A 26,641-nucleotide genomic window follows, 5' to 3' on the forward strand; every position below is an offset into this window, starting at 1 on the left:
AAGATTCAGAAAAATATTTATTTTGATTTTAACAAATCTGAAGGGAATGGTGCAGTAAGTCATAGTACTAAGAGATAGGATATATTTTAAATTAAAACAACAAAGTTAGTAGGAAGTAAATTATTTTATTGAGAAATTTCAAGGAAAATAATTTCAAAACAACTTTCTGTACATTTTACCTTCGTACAGGTACTCAGGACTCTCTAACTGGAAACAAGGGTGTCTACGACTGTCAGAGGGAGAACTCTGCATGATTTCAGCAGCCAGGTCTATTAGAGCAGACATCTCTGTTCTTACTTTCTTCTTTTCTCCCTTCCCCAACACCAAGTAACCCAACAACCATGACACTAAGATTTATAGTTAATAGAAAAATGACAATATTTCCCTCATAAATCTAAAAAGATGTAACAACCAAATTCAAAATTTATAACAAATGTTGAGATAAACTGTATCATCCAAATTCAAGTGAATTTATGACAGCAAAATGCTATATCACCCTGACCAGCTAAATCTTCCAAGGCATTTTCAGACAGTGTTCCTGTGGGGTAGATCATTCATTCATACATACATAAATGAGGATGGGGGTAAGCCGGGAAAGGGGGGGTGGGGAAGCAAGTTAATTTTATTATCCGAACACATAAAAATTGTGTTTTAGTAACTTTTGGCTTCAAATGTCCTTACTCCAAGGAGCTTACAATATTATTTATTATTCATCTGTATAAGCACTCAGGGCACAGTGCTGGCAGAGCATAAGATATTCTTAGCAATGACTCCAACTCCAGAGGCAGGGAAGTGACAGGTTAAAAGAAGAATCATCAAGTTAAACCTATAGTTTAGGAAAAAAGGATTTAGTGACATAAATGACTGCAGATCTTTCAACATCAAAGAAAATGCCTACATTACGTGATAAAAATAAGCAGTAAAAAGAACAAAATAATTTTTGTAATATAATGTATTATATATAATTTGATATATATTAACATAATATAGAATGTATTTAAAAATTGGATCTATATAATGTAATACATATAATATATAATGTAATATTTGATTCAGCCTGATGAGATACATATATATCTGCATATATTTATAGACACCTATAGATCTATAAATCTGTATCTGTGAGTATACACATGGCAAAACCCTGAATAGTAAATACCAAAAATTTTTAAAATAACTGTTTTGGTTCATATTTTTTTTATGTTATTTGGCATGTTGGAATTTTCTTTTCTTTTCTTTTCTTTATTTTAAACAGGGGAAACCTCGAATACAGGTGAGTTTCCCACGTTTGGGGCAACTGCAGGACTCAGAATGGCCTGACGACAGCGGACAAGCCTCTCCCTGAGAGAGCCATGTCCAATCATGGTGATCCCCTGCTAGATAAAAATACTGGCATGCTGGGATTTTAAAACATAATGAAGTGTCACTTATATGAGCAGAAAAAACAATAAAGCAATTTTTACTTTTGGAGAGAAAAAAGAAAAAACAAAAACTTCTTTTACTTTAGAAACACAAAACAGGAAGATCTTTTTGATAAAGACTAAGGGTAAAATTAAAAATAAAAGCAAAAGCAAAAATCTCTCATTACAATTTATTAAAACCCTTATGCCTCCAATGACAGTAGATACCAAACACATGAACTCGTTAAGGACTTGCCCTCTGTAAGCCATTTGCACTGAAAACAGTGCTCATTTAAAAGCCATCTACCACACTGCACACAGTATTAAAAGAGTGGGGGCTAGTGCAGTGAATAGAACAGAGAAAACTCCACCCTCGTATAGGCTGCATTCAAGTGGGGGACACAGCCAATAAAGGGGGTCACTGCTCACATCACCAAGCGCTCACCTATCTCACTCAGAACAGCAAACCTATTCTGTAGAGGGTAAAAGTGTGGGTAAGAGCAGGGAGGCCTGTGTGAGAATCCCTTAATATTTTAGGTAAGTTATTCAAACGTGCTGTGCTCGGTTTTCTCATCTGTAATGGAATTTACCTCACTGAACTGTGGGGACTATGAGATACATTTCCTGCCCCAGATAAATACAAAATAAATGTTAGCCCCTCTTACACTACCTGGTTATCCTCTTTCTGCTCACACGCCTATACAGCTGATTCTGTTACAGCAGCCAGAGTGATCCCCTAACCCCCCATATTTTTACTATGGAACATTTTAATTTTTTTTTTTTTAATTTCTGAGAGAGAGGGGGGAGACAGAGAGAGAGACAGCATGAGCAGGGGAGGGTCAGAGAGAGAGGGAGACACAGAATCTGAAACAGGCTCCAGGCTCTGAGCTGGCTGTCAGCACAGAGCCCAACGCAGAGTTCAAACCCACAAACCGTGAGATCATGACCAGAGCTGAAGTTGGACGCTTAACCGACTGAGCCACCAAGGTGCCCCTGGAACATTTTAAGTATAAACAAAAGTGGAGAGAACAGTTTAATAAACACTGCACTCAGGACCCAGGTCCAACAATTACCATCATGGTCAACTTTGTTTCATTCATCACTACATTTACCTGAGTCCTCTCACCCCAATGATTCTGAAGCAAATCCTAGAAATCATGGTATTTGTAAATACTTCAGATTACCACCATAAAACAAAACAACTCTGCCAGACTCTTAAAAATTCAAATTCGTTTATATCTCTTCAGTGCTCTCAGTTCCCACTGGCTTTCACTTAAATCCAAAGTCCTTTCTATTTCGAACACAGGGTCATACAAGTTCTGGCTGCTGCCTACCTCCCCTCCCCTTCTCTACCGCTGGTCCATGACTGGCCTGCCTACTCTTCCTCACGCATGACAAGCAGGCTCCTGCTCCATGGCCTTACACTGGCTCAATGTGTCACATACATTAGGTATCTGCTGCGCCGATCAGAATTTAAGCTCCATGGCACTAAGATGTGTATCTTGTTCTTCATTCTATTCCCAGGACCTGACATATGTTCAGGAGAGTAGGTCTTCAAATAAATATTTGGTGCCACTGATTTGGTCACTCTTTCTCCTTCTGTTTATTGGATAATCCTGTTAGATTGCTGCTCACGTATCTCACGCTAGACCTGTGCCAGTTTAACGACTTTTTCCATTACAAATTTGTTCTCTTTCCGGTATCCCTTTGTACATTTTGTCACTCAAATCTGACGGTCTTTCCAGATACTCTTGTCTCTAACACACCTCCATCTAATTGATTTAACGACTTCTGTTACTTCTACCTACAAAACGTTCCTCAAATTTGTTCCCTACTCTCCATTTCATCACCAGTGTCTTAGTTCAGACCTTCATTGTTTTCACTGGGATTACTGCCAATAACCTAATTGGTCTCTTAGTACCAAGTCCTTGCTGCTAATCCATTCTCCATCATTGCTCATAAAGCCATTTTCTAAAACAAACCATGTCATGTTGTTTCACTTGTTTAAAAGCAATAGCTCCTAAAAATATCAAGATAACTGAATGGCTCCCCCCCAAAATTAACTTCTTTCTTAAACAAGATGATGTAAAAAATATGGAAATGGGCTGAATAATACATGAAATTAACCATTGTTTTTCAAAAACGTTAAAAAAATAAAGGAACTACACTTTCCAAAATATGTTACATTAATAATGTAGTATTTGATTCAGCATGGTCAGAACTACAATGCTTGACACAGGGTTAACTTAGCTCACATAAAAAACCAAAACAGGGAATGAATAGACAAATTATTTCATTACTCCCTCAACGTAACTTATTGTTTAATTAAATAAAGGATCATGTAATCATTCTGTAATTCAATCTGGAAAAAGAGTTTTTAGTAACTTTAACCTTCCTTTAAGAAAAAAGCAGGCACTGAAACAGAGGCAGCTTACCTTGCAAATACCCTGTCTTTATTTGCTTTTTCTTTGCCATACTGAACTGACTGGACTTCAGTTCTCCCACTGAAATACATAAACATGCACATAATAAAACCTTCAAGAGAATTATAAAATAACATACAACATGATTATATTACAACTTCATAAGAGACAAATTTCTCGCAGAGAAAAGGGAGCAGAGGGCAAGAAAAAAAAGAGTGGACTGAATTCCAGCTCTACCTGAATGGATGAAGCTGATTTACAGCTCTCCCACTCATGAACAAAGATGTGTTCCGCAGACACTTCATTTTAGGTACTTGTTTTATTTGAGAATGATGGTCACTCTCACCCCATAAGTTGGTCCGTGGTTTAGCTGGTTTCTCTACTACTCCTCAATGAAGGAGAATATGGGGTGTCTTGAAGAGCTGCTCTTTCCTGGGGCTTTTCTTCCTTGTCTACTGGTAATGATCACAGATACAAAGACTGACTGTATTCTCAAATCCTTCCTTGTCCAGACACAGGCAACTCTGGACTTTCATATACAGGAAGGAACCAAGGACTGAAAAATCACTGAGAGTTGGGCACTATGATTTGCCTTGAAGCTGATCTGTCTAGCAAGCACACAGTTTATGCATGGAAATTGGCCTCCTCTGTGGTAAACCAAGGTGTTCAGACCAAATTTGTTACTAAAAACTTGTTGCTACTTGACACGTCATATTATTTAAGTGTGAATAGACATAAATGTCTAGTATGTCAAATAGAACCATTTATATATGTAGATCTCTAATTCATATAAAAGCAGCCAAATACAGGTTTCCAAAACAAAGCAAACAATTTTAAGATCATCTTCCATAAATAAGTACAGATAAATGTGAACAGAATGGTCTTTATGTTGAAGTGAAATTTTTTTTTAAATGTTTATTTAGTTTTGAGACAGAGAGAGACACACACACAGAGTGCAAGCAGGGGAGGAAGAGAGAGAGAGAGGGAGACACAGAATCTGAAGCAGGCTCCAGGCTCTGAGCTGGCTGTCAGCACAGAGCCCAATGTGGGGCTCTAACTCATGGGCCATGAGATCATGACCTGAGCCGAAATTGGATGCTTAACTGACTGAGCCCCAGGCACCCCTATCTGTTGACATTTTAATGGAAAAGTCCAAAACGTAACCATGGTTTTTAAACTTAGGTACGCTTAAGTTTCTTAAGAATATACTTGCAATTGTCAACAAGGTAACAAGCTGAGGTTCATTATTGTTTTGTATTTCCACATTACAACAATAATTTAATCCTTTGGATATTTTGGAACAGAGATAATAAAGGTGTGTGTTTGGGTAGGTTGGTGGAGGAAATAATAAATCCTTTGATAATCCAAATTCCATCTCTTAGTCTAAATAATATTTCAACACTGTAATTATTACAATAGTTCTAGTATTTCTAACCACTGCTTATAATAAGAGAAAAAATATTTATTTAACACATACTCACTCGGGCAGGACTGTGTCCAGATAAACACCTGTCATGCTGCCATTCCTACCTCAATCATAAGATGATTAATCATTTTGATGATTAAGAAGTGCTTTATGGTTGTGGGATTGAGCCCAGCATCAGGCTCTGCACTGATACAGTGGAGCCTGCTTGGGATTCTCTCTCTTCCTCTCTCTCTGCTCCATCCCTGCTCCTGCTTTCTTCCTCAAAATAAATATATAAACATTTTTTAAGTGCTTTCAATATATTTTTAAAGTTCTAAAGGACTACAAACAAGACTTAACTTTTACAACTATAAATATGTACGGTTTACTTATACACACTGATTTAATTTAATGTTAACTGAGCTGTTAGGGGCCTCAATCCTGTTCTTCCATGCTCCACTATGTTTTATAGGAGGCTGCCAGTCAGCAAACTCCATTTTCTAGGTCCCTTTATAAGCTGGCTTTCTCTTAGGTTCTACTTTTCTTCTGGCGGGAGATCACAAAGTAGAGTAAGTTAAAAGCGGGAGCCTGACAAACGCTGTAGCTGCTCTAACAGTCACAGGACACTAAGAGAAAGAGCACCCTGTCAATGTTACATGCCACCCTGCAAAGAAGCACCTGCCGTGCAGGCCCAGCACCGACTGTGACAGTGGCTCTAACACTGGTGTCACAGGTCCAGGCTTATGGATATAACACAAGCTTCTGATCTTTAAGCATTTCCCAGTCCTCCTGGTTACTGCATTATAACCTTCCTCTCCCTTTTGCTTTGCCGGCCTAATACCTGTGCAACCAACTCCCTTAATTAAATTGCTTTTATTAGAAAAATCAAAAAGCCTTTCTGTTTCCCTGATACCTTAATTTACCAATGAAGAAGATTCAAAGGAGACACTATTACTCAAAAGGCTGGATTAATAAGCTGAATTTCATAATAAAAAACATGAAGATAAAATTGAAATATGACGGAGGCCTGGCTCTATCAGTCAAAAAAGCATGTGACTCTTGATCTCAGGGTCATGAGTTTGAGCCCCACATGGAGTGTAGAGATTACGTAAATAAAACTTTAAAAAAATTGAAATATAAGGGAGCAATTAAAGGTTTATGTTTTATATTATCCATAATATTGTTCATGAGAAGTTTAGTATTATGAGAACAACATGCATAAATATACCATAATCTAAGAATACCAAATTCTGACAGTAAGTAGTTATCTTTAGAACAATGGGAAAATGCCAGCTGGTAAAAGAATACAAGCTCCTTATAGGTAATTTCAGCAATATAGAAAAGCATAACTACAAGATTTAAAAAAAAAAAAAAAGACAAATTCAGCCTGTCTTATCCCTAAGAAATAATCTCCATTGTGAGTGGTAAAAATCATTCTAAAACTCTATATACACAGAAAATGCTATAAATATGGAAATAATTCTGTTAAGTGTTATTATGCAATATATGCCACTTTTCATGAAAATAGTATTAATCTATTTTCCTTTGAAATAAAAGAAGAAAAAGGCTGCCATTCATAAATGTGTGTGTGTGTGTGTGTGTGTGTGTGTGTGTGTGTGTGTGTATACGGTAAGACAGACAGACTAGAACTTAAGCAGTTGGTGTTCACATTTAATTTTTCCTAATATGGATTCTTATACTTCCACTACTCCCATGCTTCATCTTGTTTCTTAGTTCTATTATTTTTACTTTACCAATGTTTATAGTGTTTTAATTCTGTTCTGTCGTCATAATTCTGACAGTTGTCAAGGGTTAGTTCTATATTTAAAGGACTTAAGCTTCATTCTTAATTCTTTTACCAAGATTCTTCTTGAACCATGGTGTCTTATCTCTTATGGGTTAATTTTATTACAAAAACATTTTTGGGGGGTACCTGGCTGACTTACACGCTCAAGCGTGTGACACTTGAGCTCGGGGATGTAAACTAGAGCTCTATGTTGGGGTTAGTGGAGATCATCTAAATATAAAATCTTTTTAAAAAGCATCATTATTGTTTAGACGGGGTCACAGATGCTTTATTCCCTGAGGTTTTGTATATTTGATAATGTCTATTGACTTTAGAATTGAATGGCAAACTAGTAAGTTTAAGATTTCAGTCACTTTTTTTCCTTGAAGATTTGGTAGACAAAGGGTGACTCACAGCTACATATAAGCCTGAATAAAGTTTTATTTGGCATTAACAATGTTTAAAAGTTTTTTGTTTTCTGCTTCTTTTAGAGAGAGAGAGAAAGCATGTGCGAGTTGAGTGGGGAAGAAGGGCGGAGGGAGGGAGGAAGAGAGAGAAAGAAAGAGAGAGCGAGAGAGCGCACGAGACAGCATCTTAAGCAGGCTCCACACTAAGCTCTATTGCACGATCCCAGGATCATGACCTGAGCCAAAATCACGAGTCAGATGGTTTAACCGACTGAGCCACCCAGGTGCCCTGTTTAAAAGATTTTAATCCAAACTGATAAACCTCTAGCAAAGATAGATCAAGGGGGAAAAAAAGACAGAAGATACAAGTTACCAATATCAAGGATGAAAGAAATGATATTACTACAGATTCCTGAGATATTAAAAAAAAATACTATAAACTTTATGCCAAAAAGTTCAACAACTTAGAGAAAACAGACAAATTCCTTAAAAAGCATGAACTACCAAGGCTTACTGACAAGAAAGAGAAAGCCTGAACTGCTTTACATCTATTAAAGAATTTGAGGGGCGCCTGGGTGGCTCAGTTGGTTAAGCATCCAACTTCGGCTCAGGTCGCGACCTCACGGTTTGTGGGTTTGAGCCCTGTATTGGGCTCTGTGCTGACAGCTCAGAGCCTGGAGCCTGCTTTGGATTCTGTGTCTCCTTCTCTCTCTGCTCCTCCCCTGCTCACGCTCTGTCTCTCTCTAAAAAAAATAAACATTTTTTAAAAATTTAAAAAAAAAACCCGAACAATTTGAATGGGTTGTTCAAAAGCTTCCTATAACAAAACTTCTGCCCTGGATGAATTAATTGGTAAATTCTGCCAAACACTGTAAAAGGAAATAATACCATTACTATAGAAACTTTTCTAGAAAGCTGAAAATGAGGGAATACCTCCCAACTCATTCAGTGAGGCCAAAATTATCCTGACACCAAAACCTGACAATGATATTACCAGAAAACTACAGAGCAATATCCTTCATGAACACAGTGAAAAGATTCTAAACAAAATGTTAGCAAAGTGAATAAAACAACGTATGAAAAGGATGACAGATCATGACCAAGTGGCGTTTATCCCAGGAATGTGGGATGGGTTTAGCACTTGAAACTCAATGTAATTCATCATATAAACAAATTAAAAAGGAAAGGCATACACTCTTTGTGACAGTTGCAGAAAAAGCATTTGACAGAAATCAATAACCAACCCTAACAAAATCCTCCAGGAAACGAGACGTGGGGGCACTTCCTCAACATGCACTGCATATGGCGTCTACAAGGAGCCTACAACCACTGGCACACTTACTAGTGAGAGACTGGATACCTTCCTCTGCTAAGATAAGAAGAGACAAGGTATCTATTCTCCCCACTTCTATTCAACGCTTACTGGAGGTTCTAGCTGGGGAAATAAGAAAAGAAAAAGAAATTAAAAGGACCAGAATAGAGAGGAAGAATTAAAACTCTCCTTATCGTCTAGAGAGAAAATCTGTTGGCAGCTACAAAAAAGCTCCAGGATTAAGAGAGGTAAGCAAAGCCTTGCTGTTGAAATAAGACCAACATAAAAAAAATCAATTGCATTTCTCCTTAATAGTGAACAATATGAAATTAAAATTTAAAAAGACCATTTACAACAGTGTCAAAAAATTAAGGGTAAAATTAGCAAAGACCTGTGAACTTTGTGAATTTGTGAAAGACCTGTATACTGAAAACTACAAACCCATGGAGAGAAATAAAAGACAACTTAAATAAATGAAAGATACTTTGTTTCATGATTTTGAAAACTTAGTATTTTTAGGATGTTAATGCTCCCAAAATAGTAGTTTCAGCACAATCCCAATTAAAATCCAAGAAGTCCTTCTTGTAAAAATTGATCAGCTAGTTCTAAAGTTTACATGAAAATGCAAAGGACTTAAAACATTTGAAACAACTTTTAAGAAGAACAGAGTTGGAGGACTAATCCTACTATATACTTTAAGCCTTATAAGTAAATCCAGAAATAAGTCCACACAAATAATGAAAACTGATTTTCAACAAAGGGGCAAAGGCAATTCAGTGGAATAAGAAAGGGTAATCTTTGTGGGGCAGGGAAGCGGGGAGAACTGTCTATCCACCTGCAAAACAACAAAAAAAAAAGAACTTCAATTCACACTTTATACCACATACAAAAATTATTTCCAAATGGATCGCAGATCTAAGTATAAGAACTAAAGCTATAGAACTCTTAAAGGAAAACAGAGGAATAAATCTCTTCTGCCTTGTGTTAGGCAAAGGTTTCTTAGGACACTAAAAGGAAGATCCATAAAAGAATACAATGGTAAATTAAATTTTATCAAAACTATGTACTCTTCAAAAGAGATAACAAAAGACACTGATGAAAAGGTAATGGACCTGGACTCTCACTGCTGGCGGGTACACAAAATCGTAAAAATGGCTTTGGAAAAACAATCAGCAGTTTCTTGCAAAGTTAAACACACATCTACCATGTGATCTGGCCATTCCACTCACAGGTTATTTAACCAAGGGAAGTTAAACCATATAAATACTACTACATGAATCCTCACAGCAGCTTTAATTTTAATAGTCCAGACCTGGAAACAACCCAAACGAGGACACAACAGTAACTTAATATCCATAATCAACAGAAGAGATAAATAAATTGTCACGTATCTATACAGTGAAATACTCCACAATAAAAAGAAATGAACTACCAATACAGCAACAACGTGGATGAATTTCAGAATAATTATGCTGAGAGAAAGAGGCTGGGCTAAAAAAAAGTATGAAACACGCATGCTTCAATTTATATAAAATCCTATGAAATGCAAACCCATCTGTAGAGACAGAGCAGATCACTGGTTGCATGGGGACAAGAAGGGTGGAAGAAAGAGGTTACTGAGGAGCATAAGGGAAAAACAGGAGAATATGTTTGCTGTCTCGATTGTGGTGATGGACATATATACATGGACGTACATACATCTCCAAACACCAAATTTTAAATGTTAAATATGGTAGCTTATTGTATACCAGTTATGCCTTAATAAAGCTGTTTAGAAATATAAAATCTGCCAGTAGTAGGCCCATAATCCAAGGAGCAAGAATCTTAAGCAGGTTCCATGTGCAAAGCTGAGCCTGAAATGAGGCTCCATCTCACAACTCTGAGATCATGACCTGAGTTGAAATTCAAGAGTCAGATGCTTAACTGACTGAGCGACCCAGATTGTTCTTAAGCTTGTGTTCATTAACATCTGTGGCTGAAATGTCATTCTGTTTCAGTGATTTTATCCCAAACTGGTTTCTTTTAGTGTCTTTTGTACTTGTCATTGAGACCAGATTTTGTGTGCTGTGGTACAGTTTGGGTAAACTCCTGGATTTTTTCCCTCATTGTTCTGACACCTGTCTGAACTATATAGTTCAACTCAGGTCACTACATTCTATGCATTTCTTTGTTACCTAAAGGAAATGGTGTGTGTACATTTATGTGTAGGTCATATTTTTAAGGACAGAGAGAAGGAAGAATTCTGCTAAAGATAAGTTGTCCTTGGATAATAATAATAACCCTGATAGTCACTTAATTAGGAATTAAATTTATGAGGGACTACTATTATGGTCTATACTGTTTTCTCAATGGAGATTTCTTCTGTCCCTAGGGAGATTTAGTTACAGTAGATAAGGCTTTTTAATTTTTTTCTTGCCTTTCACCAATGATCTAATATTTGGTCTTATCTATTTCTTTTCAAATTTACGAGATACATCACCTTATTTTTCTCAATATTGCTTTTAGGAGGGTGACAGAGGAGTTAAACATGACATCACTTAAAATTCTGCTGTACCTTTTTTGTAGTTAAAAGTTTCCTAATTCTGTTTAAGTTGTTGCTAGCAAATTTGAGGGCCACTTTAGGGGTAGGGGGGATATATTTTTAATAGTTTATCTTGTACTTAGGCTTTATGCTGTTATTTTTTTCTGAGATTACAAACTGGGCATTTATAAATGTTTGTGATTTACAATACAAATCTTTTGTGGACCACATCTAAATATTTTCTGGATGAATATAGAACATGAATTAATCTAACACGTAATGATGAAAGGTTTTATTTACTGAAGATGGGAAAAATTATTTTCTGAAGCAGAAACAAAAATGGCTAACATTTGTTTTAGTAAGAGAGTATGAATGACTTTTTCTATCTGATTCTTCCCAGGCTGCGCTTAAAAACTAGCTTTCATGAGTCTTTTAAGAATTACAGAGGCAAAATTAATCAGAACTTCTCCAAATTTAGAATTATCCCCCAAAGACTGTTTCTTTTAGGAAAAGATAAAAGATACCAATAATAAGATAGTTTTAGGAAAAGCAATCTGGGGTTTTTGTTCAATGAGTAAATGTGATTTTTGCAGAATAGCTGTCTTGAACTCTATAATAAAGCGTTTAACAAACTCATACATAAAAAAACAAAGTACAGGTATCCCCTGCTTTTTCTAAGTTTGTGCTATGCCACGTTGCTTGTACAAAATAACAAGGAAACAGCACTCAGCATCTGTTCCACAGTGAGCCCCTGCAGAGGCAGCACACCTGGCACGCAGCGAGAATGCTCCCGCTCCTTCCTCCCTACTCCCACCCCCCCCCCCCCCCTCCCNACTTCCTTCCCAGGGACACACACTGCATCTCAGCATGAAGCTGCCAAAGCTCTGAACTGTGTCTGTGAGCATCTGTGCTTTATCTTAATTTATTTTGTGCATTCAATAGCAAGATGTGCCCTAACGTAACAGAAAAGCCTGTGAGAGGTGATTTTGGGGGTCTGAGAATGCTAACAAAGTTTTCTATATAAGCAATGGTAATGACTTCTTTATTTATGCCATTTGACTTATGAAAGGTTTCATTTTACAGGGACATTCTACTTTTGGATAGTGAGGGAAACCAGTAACTTATATGTTCATGAAGAAGATACCTTTGTTTTTACAAATAAAGGTGTCTTAAAACAAATATTTTCTTGTACATGTTTAACAAAGACATAATGGAAATTATAGCATGTCTGGAATGTAAATAATTAAATATGACTGATTTCCTTTTGAAAATCATGATCAAAATTATAGTCAGTGGAAGAGGTTTCTCCCATGTGGCTAAATCACAAGAACCTTTAGAACTTTTGGCTCATGTAGACAAACGGGCCACACTCCACAGAGATTCTGACTCGGTAGGTGTGTATGAATAATAAACATTCTATGATTCAATAAAATACACCTTTATTTTAAAGTGAGGAAAAATCCAGTAACAAAACATTAGTGCAAAAGCAATACTTACCAGTACCGGAATTTTGAACCTAACGTAAAATAATGTGCAAAAAAATTCTTTTGAGGTGGAAGTGGTCTGTCCAAACGGAAGAATGTGTGATGTTCTACACATGCTTTCCACAAATTTTTGCATGCTCTATAATTCACCATGTTAAATCCCAGTAACGTTTCTCTAGATTCATGCTGTAATAAATGACAAAATGCAGAGAGTATCAGGAAAACATCAGGATCTAATGCTCCATTTAGTTTACTTTTTACAGATAAATAGTCTAGCCATACAAACAACTAATCCCTGTAGCACAGCACTGTTTTTGCTTATCCAATAAAAAGGCAGTAAAATAAATGAAATGGTTTGCAAAATACGGACCTCACCTCATTCAGTAATATTACAATTCTCAGGAACTTTTACTTTACAATACAGCCAGAGCTAAGTTTAAAAACTGATATACATCTGTTTTTAAAGCTTACTAGCTATAATTCTATTTCAAAATATAATCCTGGACCATAAATTAAACTGTAAGATACACACATCTTTTAAAAATATTTCAAAATTTGTAAATTTGTGTATATTATAAGTACATAGGAATATTCAGCACTTATAAACACTATTATGTTAAGTCAAATTTTAAAATAAGTAGCAACATAATAGAAGCATTTAATTTTCTCTAAAAGTCTGGCACAAATTCCTATTTCAATGGTTCTACTGAAGTAAACTACATACAGTAAGTCACACATGTTTTAAGTGTATAGCTCTGGTTTTCACACAATGAATGCAACCATTTAACTTCCAACCAGAACAAGAAATGGATTATTACAAGCAATTTTCAAGTATCTTTTGTCTCCCCTTTCTACCAGATTACCTTGCAAAGGTAATCACTCTTCTGACTTTTATCACCACAGATTAGTTATGCCTGTTTTTGAACTTTATATATATGGAAACATACTTTATGTGTTTTTAGGTTTGATTACTTTTGTTTAGTACTATGTTTCTATATCCATTCATACGATTGTGAAGCAGTAATTTTTACTCTGTGTAATATTCTATCATATGAATATATCAGTTTATTTATTCATACCTGTTGTCGACAGGTATTTGATTTTTCCAGTTTCAGGGTAAAAAAATATTGCTCTGTATATTCCTGTATGTTGTTTGATGCACATATGTGTACACCTGTGTTGTTGGATAAGATATATGTGTTCACCTTCAGCAGATAATGCCAAACAGTTTTCCAATACTCCCTCCCACCAGCCGTATATCCTCTACACACTCACAACCACTGGCTTATCAATCTCTTGTTTACACTATTCTGGTGGATGTGTAGAAGTATTACATGTTGGTTACAATTTGTACTTCCCTGATGATTAAAGAGTTTCAACACCTTCTCACATTACTGGACATGTGGATGTCCTCATTTCCCAAGTATTTGTTAAAGTCAGTAGCATACCTGGGTTGGATATATAACCAAGGATGTGGTGCATATGCACATGTGGGTGCGTGTGTATTATATATACATTCTGTGCTATTTCACTCTCTTAATGCTATCTTTTGATGAATACAGTTCTTAATTTTAACACATTCCAAGTTATTGATCTTTTCTTTTTGGTTTTCTTTCTATGTCCTATTAAAGAAATGTTTGCCTATCAAAAGATATGATAGATTTCCATAACTAAAATACAGTAAGATGCCTACATATAATATTAAGCTACTATTTTAGAAGATAATATGCTTAAAATACCACTTCCTGATCACCAAAAAATTCTTAACTGTGCTTAACAGTGGCCTTGTATGCACTAACAAATAGTTTACATGGTGTACCATACTCCATAAATAATGATTAGGTCTCACACTGAGCATTACACAGTAATACTTCTCAGCAGAAGCAACACCTAAGAACCATTTATGTTCTACCTTTGCTGACACTTTGCGTACTTTAAAAGTTTATGTGTGATTCTGACATTCTACCAATTGTACTTGGACAATCTGTAATAAATTATAACAAAATCCACCCCTGCCCCATTTTGTAAACAACAGACACAAAATGTTGTATTAAGAGATAAGTTGTTTCCCCTAAAGTTTGGGTATTTAACAAGATGTTTCAGACAGAAACGTTAACAAGATGACATTCTACAGACTATGACCATATACAGTCTTGGATCAGTTATCACCTGTGGCTAAACATGTTCCTAAATGATATACTACCTCAGAGAATGGTTTGAGGATTAAATGCTATGATAATGATTGTGTGATTATCAGACACAGAGTAAGACCTCAATAAATGTTAAATACCACAACTACTATAACTAATAACAGTAGTACTATTAATAGGAAAAAAATTAGAAAGTTGACTTCTACATTGCCTTCTACCAATATAATGATTTAAAGTATTTGTTTAGGGAAGTAGAGGTTTCCAGATAAGATTTTTTGAAACATGTACAAAAATGTTCATTAGCAGCATTAGTTGTAATAGCCACAACCTGGAAATGCCAGAAGTGTCCACTAACATAAGAATATATAATTTAAGGAACATTCAATCAACAGCAATAGAACAAACGATTGCTACGTGCAACAACATGGATGAATCTCACAACGTTAAGGTTAGAAAGTAGGAGAACATTATGTATGATTCATTTTTTAAAGTTCAAAAATAGGCAAACTAATCCATGGTGATACAAATGCGATCAGTATTTACCTTTCAGAAAGGTCAATGACAGCAAATGAGTATCAGATCCATCAGCAATAAAACCAAGGTGCCAGGAATGTTCTACATATTAACATTATATATTTATTACATACTTACCAAACAGTATACTTAGTATTTATATGGTTTTCTGTATAGTTCAATAAAACTCTACAGAAAAAAACTTTCATATTTTGTGAGGATAAGAGAAAAATCACAGTTACTTAGTAGATCACTACCCTCTGATAAAATGCAGCTGATTCAAATATTTTTAAGGTTTCAAATACATTTCACACATATACACACACAACTACTTGAAATCTGCACTGATTTGTTACAATTTCTAAGAAATAATTTAAGCAAAGGATAAAATTAGTTTAATTTGGTTAAAGAGATAAAATCATTTACAAGATGAAATTCTTTCCAACACTGTACTTCCCATGGTAACGCATTGTGTTGTATTTAATATACAAAAAGGACACCAGCATTCACACAAAGGGAGGAAATGTACTATACATTCATGAACTAGAAACAAAACTAAACAGTCTCCCTAAAATGAAATGAGCTTATATATGAAAGAAAGTGTTATAGATCAGTAAGAATTAAAAAAAAAGAAGAACCTATAAAATGCTCAGTAACCACCCATGACTAGACCCTGGCAACTGACAATGAACATTACAACTGAGGATCAGTTTCAAAGTTCAAAATAGAACAGAATGGATATTTACAAGAACTTTAGATCAGAACCACAGTAACAGCCAGGAAATAAACATTGTCCTAAATTGTGAATTAATCAGTGGGCAGTTATCAACCATATAAATGTAATACTCCGTTCACACTGAAAGTTTGGCCGCGAATTACTTCATTTCTTAGCAAGACTTCATTTATTTAAATACCATTTGTTTATATAAATGTTATTTATATATTAATAATGGTTAAGATCACCACTCACCAATTCTTTTCTAAGTTGAATAAAAAACTGTTTGCACTTAAAAGAAATTTTTACAATCTTCAACCTGGATAAAAAGAGAATGAATTGGAGAGTTAATAATAGTGAATAAAGATAAAAACAGTAACTTAAGAAAATAATTAAAAAATAACCTTTTAACTGTATATATAGTAACATCTAAACATTTAATCATATATACACACATTATATAAAGATTATGAAGATTTTGGTGCTTCATGAAAAAATAATTAGAATCTATATACTCAACTGAAGAAAGTTTTATCAGAACATGTGCTTCTGAGAACTATACATTTCCCAATTTTTAGCTCTAGAGAAATACATAAAAACACATGTCACAAATTAAAATTTCAAGATATATCAACAACATAGTTATTTACTTTTAAAATCTCTGGTTCTGTAAGAACTTAGAAATCACCACTCCATTGTATTAAGTAAAAAAGTCAACGGACTGAAAAATCAACAACTCTTCTTGGATCCGTAAGAGAGGGGAGGGTGCAGGGTAAACTGCTACCCTCAAGGTCTGAGAGACCAGCAAGTGATGCAGAGAGCTGCGGCTGACCTGGGCAGAAACCACCAGAGGAGACAGTGCCAAGGCAGTAAAACCTGAACTGTAATTTAAGAACTGTTGGAGGCTCCGTGTAGCCAACTGCAAGAGTTAAAAACTCCAGAGGGACCCAGTTATACCGGGGGCTCCTGCAATATTGTAAGATTTACCCCTAGGAGCTCAACCAGATTGGCATGGTAAATGTCAGAGAAAAATACCCTTGGGTTTCCAGGAAGAGAAGGGAAAAAGGAACCATCCTGAAATACACCAGAGCACTCTGTTCTTAATAAGGTCCTTCAGGAGTAACTAGTTAAACAAATCCTAACCTGCTGGGGTGCTACCAGAGCTTAACTAGCCTGGGGAAACCAAAGCAACTCCAGCTCACTCTAACCATTCTATCCCACCTAGCAGGGAGAAAAAAACCAAGAAACACTTGTGAAGCTCACAGTCTAGAGGCACAGGCTCACAAAAACAGAGCTAATCATAGGATACAGAACACTTGCCTTCCCCCAGCACTTCACAACATCACTAATAGCCTATTTACAGCAGTTCCTTTTAATAGGATATATCTGGTTATCAAGAAAAAGTTACAAGGCATATTAAAAGGCAAAAACACGATGTGAAGACACAGCAGAACTGGACATGGAACAGATGCTGGAATGATCAGACTGGGGACTTAAAACATGTATAATTATGCTAAAGACTCTAGAGAATAAAATAAAAAGCATTTAAGAACAGATGGGCAATGTAAATACAGAGATGGAAATCATAAGAAAGAACCCCAAGAAAATGCTATGGGTAAAAAACACTACAACAGGAACAATATATTTCATGACCTTATTAGTACGCTGGACAAAGCTGAGGAAATAATCTCTAAGATAGAGGATATATCAGTAAAATCCTCAAAACTCGTAATGCAAAGAGAAAAGGCTATACAAAGAACAGACTATCCAAGAACTGTGGGACAGCTACAAAAGATGCAAATACAGTAACATACGGCAATGAAAATACCAGAAGGAGAACAGAAAGTAACATAAGAAATGTTTAAAACCAAAATAACGAAGGGATTTCCCCAAATTAACATCAAACATCAAAGCACAGATCACGGAAAACCAAGAGAACATAAGCAGGATAAATGCCTTAAAAACCACACCTAGGCATATCACTTTTAAATTACAGAAAATCAAAGATAAAGAAAAAATCTTGAAAGAAGCCAAAAGAAAAAACACCTTACCTATAGAGGAACAAAGGTAAGAAGAGTTACATTCAAATTCTCAGAAACTATAAAGCAAGAAAAGAGTGTTGAAAGAAAAAACCACCAGCCCTATATTTTGTATTTTTGAAACCAACCTTTAAAAAATGAATGAGAAATAAAGACATTCTCAAATAAAAATAGGGGGACTTTATTGTCATGAGATCTGCCTTGCAAGAAATGTTAAAAGAAAAAATAATATAGCCCAGAAACTTGGATCTATATAAAGAAAGGAAAAGCAATGAAGAAGGAATAAGTGACAATAAAATAAAAACTTGATTTTTCATATTCTTAACTGATTTAACATATAACTTTTTGTTCAAAATAACAAAAACAACAATGTATGCAATTATGTATGCTTATGTACCCATCATTCATATACATATACACACACACACACACACACATATACTTCTGTATGTTTATAAAATGATTGACAGCAACGATACAAGGGACAGGAGGAAGATATTAGTATTATTTCATGATTATAAGGTACTCACACTACCTGTGACATGGTATACTATCATTTGGAAATATACTTGGATTAATGTAAATAGAATTGCAAACTCTAGAGCAATCACTAAAAAAATTTTTATAAAAGAAATAAAACTGATGTTAAGGAGAGAAAATGAGATCACATAAAATGCTCAATTAAGACAACAAATGGCAGAAAAAGAATGAAATACAAAAATGAAAACAAAGAACAAGGGCAACAAATAAAAAAATAATGAATATGGCAGTTATTAATGCAAACATATCAAAAATCCTTTAAAAATGGCAATGGGCTAAATGTAACAATTAAATACACATTGTCAGAGTGGATCAAAAAACAAGATACATCAATATGTTGTTTAAATATAAAGGCATATATAGGCTAGATGTAAACAGATGGATAAAAATATACCATGGCAAGACTAATCAAGAGAAGCAAGAGTACTAGGGATGTGAGGGCCATCATGAGGACTATAGGTAATAATACTGTATCACATATTTAAAAGTTGCTGAAACAGATCTTAAAAGTTCTCATCCCAAGAAAAAAAAATTATAATTATGTGTAGTGATGAAATGGTCCAGATTTATAGTGGTGACCATTTTGCAATATATACAAATATTTAATCATCTGTGTACACCTGAAACTAATATAATGTTATATGTCAATTATATCTTAAATGTTTTTAAGTGTTTATTTATTTTTGAGAGAGGGACAGAGGGACAGAGCTTGAGCAGGGGAGAGGCGCAGAGAGAGAGAGAGAGAGGGAGGAACAGAATCCAAAGAAGGCTCCAGGCTCCGAGCGGTCAGCACAGAGCCCGACACGGGGCTCGAACCACAAACTGTGAGATCATGACCTGAGCCGAAGTCGGACGCTTAACCAACCGAGCCATCCAGGCGTCCCTGTCAATTATATCTTAAAGGAACAAAAAAGAGAGTAGTTCTAATGATTTCAAAAAGAACAGACATTAAAGCAAATAAAGTTATCAGGGATAAAGAGCATTCCACAATGATAAAGTGGTAAATTCTTCAAGAGGACAGTACGAAATCTCAAATGTGTATGCACCTTGCAAGAGAGCATTAAATTACAAAAGGCAAAAACTGGCAGAATTACAACAAAGAGATACATATGAATACACTACGACAGTTGGAGACTTCAACACTCCTCTATCCAAAATGGAAAAATTCAGCACACAGAAGATTATTAAGGACATAACTGAATTCAACAATATCATTGATCAAATGGATATAACTGACCTTTACAGATTACTTCTTACAACATGAAAAAATACATTTTTTTCAAGCTCATTTGGAACATTCACCAAGATAGACCCTATTCTCAGTCATAAAACACACTTCACAAATTTCAAAGGATAGAAATCATATAATATCTACTCTCAAAGCACAATGAATTAATTTAGAAATCAGTAACAAAAGAACTACTGGAAAAATCCTAAAATGCCTGGAGAGAAAATAACACACCTATAAATAAAACATGAATCAAACAAGAAATCTCAAAAGAAATATAATGTAATACCCCTTAATAATAAAACTTTTACTATAGTAGGAAGACAGGGAAACTTTCTCAACTTGATAAGACTTCCTAAAATAAACCTAAGCTATAACATCATACTTAATGGTAAGAAACTAGAAACTTTCCTACTAAGATCAAGTAAAGAAAGGAGGTCTCAGCTGACCACTCCTTTTCATTTAAAAAAAAATTTTTTTTTTAATGTTTTATTTATTTCTTGGAGAGAGAGAGAGAGAGAGAGCGTGAGCAGGGCAGGGTCAGAGAGAGAAGGAGTCACAGACTCTGAAACAGGCTCCAGGCTCTGGGCTGGCAGTCAGCACAGAGCCCGACGCGGGGCTCGAACCCACGAACCGCGAGATCATGACCTAAGTGAAAGTCGGACGCCTAACCGACTAAGCCACCCAGGCGCCCCTGACCACTCAAAATCTTAAGGGAATTCTGTGCTAAAACAATTAAGGAAAGGAAAGGTAATGAAAGATACAGATTGGAAGGAAGGAAGACATAAACCTTTTTGTTCACAGACGACGTGATCATTTATGTGGAAGATCCAAGAGAACGGATTAAAAAAATTCCTGGAGCTAATAAGCAATTACAGCAAGGTTGAAGGATACAAGAATCATACAAGAAAGTCAATTTCTTCCCTATATATAAAAAATGAACAAGTAGAATTTGAAATTAAAAACAGTAATATTTACATTAGCACCCTCAAAAATGAAACACTTAAAACCTAAACCTAAAAAATATGTATTAGAACTATATGAGGAAAATTACAAAACTCAACTGAATGAAATCAAATAACTAAATACATACAAAGATACTGCATGTTTGTTGATAGGAAGAAACAGTATTGTTGAGATGTCAATTCTTTCCAGTTTTAGATTCAGTGCCATCTCAGTCAAAAATCCCACCAAGTTATTTTGTGGATACTGACAAACTTTATGTTATACAAATTTTTTTTTTTTAGTTTGAGAGAGAGAAAGCATGCAAACAGGAAAGAGAGAGAGAGGGAGAGAGAGAGGGAGGGAGGGAGACAGAGGGACAGAGAATCTTAAGCAGGCGAGGAGCCTGAAGCAGGGCTCGATCCCACAACCCTGGGATCATGACCTGAGCCAAAATCAAGAGTCAGACACTCAAATGACTGAGTCACCCAAGTGCCCCAGACAAAGTGATTTTAAAGTTTATATGGAGAGGAAAATGACCCACGATAGCCAATGCGATGAAATGAAAGAAAACACCAAAGTTGGAGCACTGACACTACCCAAGACTTACTTTAAAGCTAGAGTAATGGAGACAGGATGTTATTAGTGAAAGAAAAAACAAAACAGGTTAATGAAACAGAACAATGAAACCAGGAATAAATAACCCCCCCATAAATACATTAAAATGCTCTTTGAGAGGGGCGCCTGGGTGGCTTAGTCGGTTGAGCGTCCGACTTTCGCTCAGGTCATGATCTCGCGGTTCGTGGGTTCGAGCCCCGCGTCGGGCTCTGTGCTGACTGCCCGCTCAGAGCCTGGAGCCTTTTCAGTCTGTGACTCCCTCTCTCTCTGACCCTCACCTGCTCATGCTGTCTCTCTCTCTCTCTCTCTCCTAGAAATAAATTAAAAAAAAAAAAAAATGCTCTTTGAGAAAGGCACAAAGGCAATGTAACGGAGCGAAGACAGTGTCTTCAACAAATGCTGCTGGAACCACTGGACTTCTAAGGAGCACAAATATACATCCAGACAAAGACCTTACATCCTTCACACAAAATAACTACAATGGATCAGAGAACTAAAGTAAAATCAAAACTATAAAACTCCTAGAATATAACACAGGAGAAAACGTAGACAACCTTAGGTGTGATGATGCTTTTTTATACAGAACACCAAAAACATGACCCATGAAAGAAATAATCAATATGCTGGATTTCATTCAAAGTAAAAGCTTATGCTATGTGAAAGACAATATCAAGCAAAGTAAAAGACAAGACAAAGACTAGAAGAAAATATTTGTAAGACACATCTGATAAAAAACTGTTATCCAAAATATACACAGAACTCTGAAAACTCAGTAACAACCCAATAAAAAATTAGCCAAAGACCTTAACAGACTACTACAGAAGATACACAGATAGCAAGTAAACATGGGAAAAAATACTTCACATTATGTTAACAGGGAAATGCAAATTAAACAAGGAGATACTATCATACACCTAAAGAACAGCCCAGATCCAGACACTAACATTAAATGTTGGTGCAGATACGGGGCAACAGGAACTCTCATTCATTTTGGTGGGAAGGAAAAATGGTACAGCCATTTTGGTAGACAGCTGGCCAGTTTCTTATGAAACTAAACATATCTGTACCACACCACTCAGCAACTGCACTCCTTGGTATTTACCCAAAGGAAATGGGAATTTACATACACACAAAACCCTACACGAATATGAAGAACAGTTTTATTCATGATTGCCAAAACTTAGAAGCAACCAGGATGTCCTTTGGTAGGCGGATATATGAATTAACTGTGGTACATCCACATAATAGAAACTATTCAGTTCTACAAAAAAAAGACGTACAAGCCATGAAAAGATGGCAAAAGAACTTAACCACATTACTAAGTAAAAGAAGCCAATCTGAAAAGACTACACAATATATGATTCCAACTATAAGACATTTTGAAAAAAGCAAAACTACAGAGAAAGAGAACAGTGGGTGACAGGGGTCAGTGGGGCATAGAGCATTCTTAAGAAATTTCTTAATAATTTAAGAAAAATTATTCTGTAATGCATTATAATGATGGTATATATCATTATATATTTATCCAAACTCATAGAATGTACAACACAAAGAGTGAACTCCAATATAAACTATGGACTCTGGGTGATTATGATGTGTCAATGTCAGCTCATCCTTAGTAAAAAAAAAACAAACAAAAAAAAAACACCACTTATAGTAGGTGATGTTAATGAGAGGCGACTATACAAGTGTAGAGTTAGAAGATATATGGAAATCTCTGTACATTCTTCTGAATTTTTCTATGAATCTAAAATTGCCCTTCAAAAACAAAATCTTAAAAAAATTAAATAAATGGGGGGGGCAGTGCCTGGGTGGCTCAGTCAGTCAGGCTTCTGACTCTCGATTTTTATTCAGGGTTATGACCTCACAGTTCATGGGATGGAGCCCCACACTGGGCTCTGTGCTGATAGCACAGTATATGCTTGGGATTCTCTCTCTCCATCTCTCTCTACCTCTCCTTTCTCTCTCTACATAAAGAAATAAACTAAAAAAAAAAAAATAGGAACTTAAATGGGGCACCTGGTGGCTCAGTCAGTTGAGTGACTCTTGATTTCAGCTCAGGTCATGATCTCACAGTTCAGGAGTTCAAGTCCCACACAATGGGCTATGCACTGACCATGCAGAGCCTGCTTGGGATTTTCTCTCTCTCTCTCCTCTCTCTCTCTGTCCCTCCCTTGTGTGCTCTGTCTCTCTCAAAACAAATAAATAAACTTTATTAAATAAACTTAAAAAAAAAAAAAGAGGAGGGCATCTGGGTGGCTCAGTTGGTTGAGCGTTTGGCTCTTCATTTTGGCTCAGGTCATGATCTCACAGTTTGCAGGTTCAAGCCTTGCACTGGGCTTTATGCTGATAATGCAAAGTCTGCTTGGTATTCTCTCTCCTTGTCTCTTTCTCAAAATAAATAAAACTTAAATAAGTAAATAAATAAACTTTAAAAAATAAGATAAATTGAATAAGCAAACAAAACTATAAGCAATATTTAGAAAAAAAGATGTTAAAATATCAAGACCTTATGGAATAACCCTAAAAATATTTTTATTCAACTTAAAAAAGCATAAAGATTTTTAGTTTTAACCCTCCTACACTGCTTTTCTTCTTATATGTAAGTCATATAATCCTATAAGAGACAAGTTCTCAAAGATTCATTAGTATAATCAATATCAGCAAAATAGACTTGCATCAATGTTCTAACCTTTTAATAAGTAATACTCGGCTCTTGTCTTAACCTTCACAATTAAGAAACTAAGAGATTCAACCTTACTTTGCAAAACTTGCTGTAGGATCTTGGCCCAATCATCTAAGTAAATATTTGTGTGGTAATGCAAAATTTGGCTATTTATGATCTATGGCACTCTCATTTAAGAAGCTCTCAGCAGAAGAGGGACAAAGATTTAAAAGAAGCAGTGGAGGGGCACCTGGGTGGCTCAATTGCTTAAGCATTGGACTCTTGATTTTGGCTCATCACAGTTCATGAGACTGAACTCATGATGGGCTCTGTGCTGGCAGCGTGAACCCTGCTTGGGATTCTCTCTCTTCCTCCTTTCTGTCCCTCCCATGCTCACTTGTGCTCTCTCTCTCTCAAAATAAATGAATAAGCATTACAAAAAAAAAAAAAAGCTTATGTGGAAACTAATTTGACAATAAACTATTAAAAAAAAAAAACAAAAACAAAAACAAAAAGCAATGGAAGTATACATGAGCTAAGGGATTCTAGCAAAAAGGAAAAATATTAAAATAAGCAGGGTTCTACAAGGAGAAAAGAGGGAGAAGGCAGAGTTTGTTCAAAGACATAATAGTAGAACATCCCAAATCTGGGGAAAGACTTGGACAAACAAATCCATGGAACTAACAGATCACTCTAGTATCTCAGCGTAAAAAGGCCTTCTCCTAGACATTACAACAAAACTATCAAAAATCAATAATAAAGAATCTTAAAGGCAACAAGGAAAAAAAGAATGTAACATACAAAGGAACCCTAATTATTATGCTGTCATTGGATTTCTCAGCAGAAATCTTACAGTCCAGGACAGAGTAGAAAGACATATTTACCTTTAATTATGACATGTATACCTTTAATACCTGAAAGATAAAAACTGCCAGACAAAAATACTTTATCTGGCAAAATTATCCTTCAAACATGAGGATAAATAAAGTCTTTTACAGACAAACAAAAGATGAGGGAGTTCATCAACTCTAAAGCTGGTGAAAGGAGTTCCTCAAGTTGAAATGGAACAGATGCTAATCAGTGACATAAAATATACAAAAAGTATACAAAACACTGGGAAAGGTAAATATATATACATATATATGTATATATATATATGTATGTACACAGTCAGACTTAGAAAACTGTAAGTCTCTAATAGGATGATGTGTTAACTACTCAACTATAATATAAATGTGCAAAGAAAAGAGTAGCAAAAATAATTATAGATACTATAAATTATTAACACATCAACGACATAAAAAGCTCAAATTTGACAATACTATTATAAAGGGGAATAGTAAAACGGTGAAGCCTTTGTGGGCGACTGAAAGTAAGTTGCTATCACAAAACAAAAACAATAGTAGATGCACAAAAGACAAAGAAAGGAGAAATTGAAAATAATCCATTTATACAAAGGAATGTAAAAACAGAGGGAATAAAACAATGGAAACACAAAAAAACACTATAAAGTGACAAATGAAATGGCAATATAAAGTCCTTATATCAATAATTACTCTAAACGGAACGAACTGAATTCACCAATGAAGAGGCAGAGTGGCCTGATAGATAAAAAACCAAAACTCAACTACAGGCTGCCTTCAAGAGACTCATTTCAGCTTTAAGGACGCACATCCCCTCAAAATGACGGGATGGAAAAAGATTCCATGCAAGTGGAAACCCAAAAGAAAGGGAGGTTAGTTTTTCTTGTATCAGGCAAAACAGATCTCAATGCAAAAACAGTAACGAGAAACATGGAAGGGCATTCATTATACAATGATAAAGAAGATATAACCATTGTAAATACGTATGCACCCAACATCACAGCACTTAAACAATACTAATAGATATGGAGAAATAGTACAATATTAGTAAGGGACATTAATACCCGCACTTTCAACAATGGAAAGATCATCTAGACAAAAATTCAATAAGGAAACAATGGACTTCAACTATACATTACATGAAATAGGCCTAAAAGAAATCTACAGAACATTCTATCCAACAGCAGCACAATACACATTCTTCTCAAGTGCATATGGAACATTCTCAAAGACAGATCATATGGTAGGGCACAAAACAAGTCTTAGTAATATAAGATTAAAATCATACCAATTATCTTTTTCAACCACAATATAAAACCAGAGATCAACAACATGAGGAAAGGTGGAAAATCTACATATATGTGGAAAGTAAACAAAACACTCCTGACCTACAAATGGGTCAAAGAAGAAATCATAAAGATAACAAAGGAATATCTTGAAACAAATCAAATACAAAATAACAAAACATATGGATTACTATAAGAGCAGTTGTGAGAGTGATGTTTATAGCAATAACTGCATATACAGTTGACGCTTGAACAATGCCGGGGTTAGAGGCACCAACTTCCCACACAGTTGAAAATCCATATTTAACTACTGACTCCTCCAAAACTTAACTACTCGTAACCTG

The 26,641-nt window shown here is 35.5% G+C and overlaps 1 protein-coding gene across 3 annotated transcripts in view; it reads right to left on the reverse strand.

The window, feature by feature from the left end:
- PTPN4 (protein tyrosine phosphatase non-receptor type 4) overlaps positions 1 to 26,641 on the reverse strand; it is a 177,737-nt gene that overhangs the window by 58,241 nt on the left and 92,855 nt on the right. For all 3 annotated transcript variants that reach the window (XM_077755303.1, XM_077755302.1, XM_077755304.1), the window contains 3 exons: positions 16,372 to 16,435; positions 12,752 to 12,924; positions 3,836 to 3,904 (listed from right to left, as the gene is read on the reverse strand). In XM_077755303.1, the coding sequence (XP_077611429.1) occupies positions 3,836 to 3,904; positions 12,752 to 12,924; positions 16,372 to 16,435 (306 nt within the window). The remainder of the gene's footprint in view (positions 1 to 3,835; positions 3,905 to 12,751; positions 12,925 to 16,371; positions 16,436 to 26,641) is intronic.

Source organism: Crocuta crocuta, unplaced genomic scaffold (genome assembly GCF_008692635.1).
Source record: "Crocuta crocuta isolate KB4526 unplaced genomic scaffold, BGI_CrCroc_1.0 scaffold548, whole genome shotgun sequence".
NCBI lineage: Eukaryota > Metazoa > Chordata > Mammalia > Carnivora > Hyaenidae > Crocuta > Crocuta crocuta.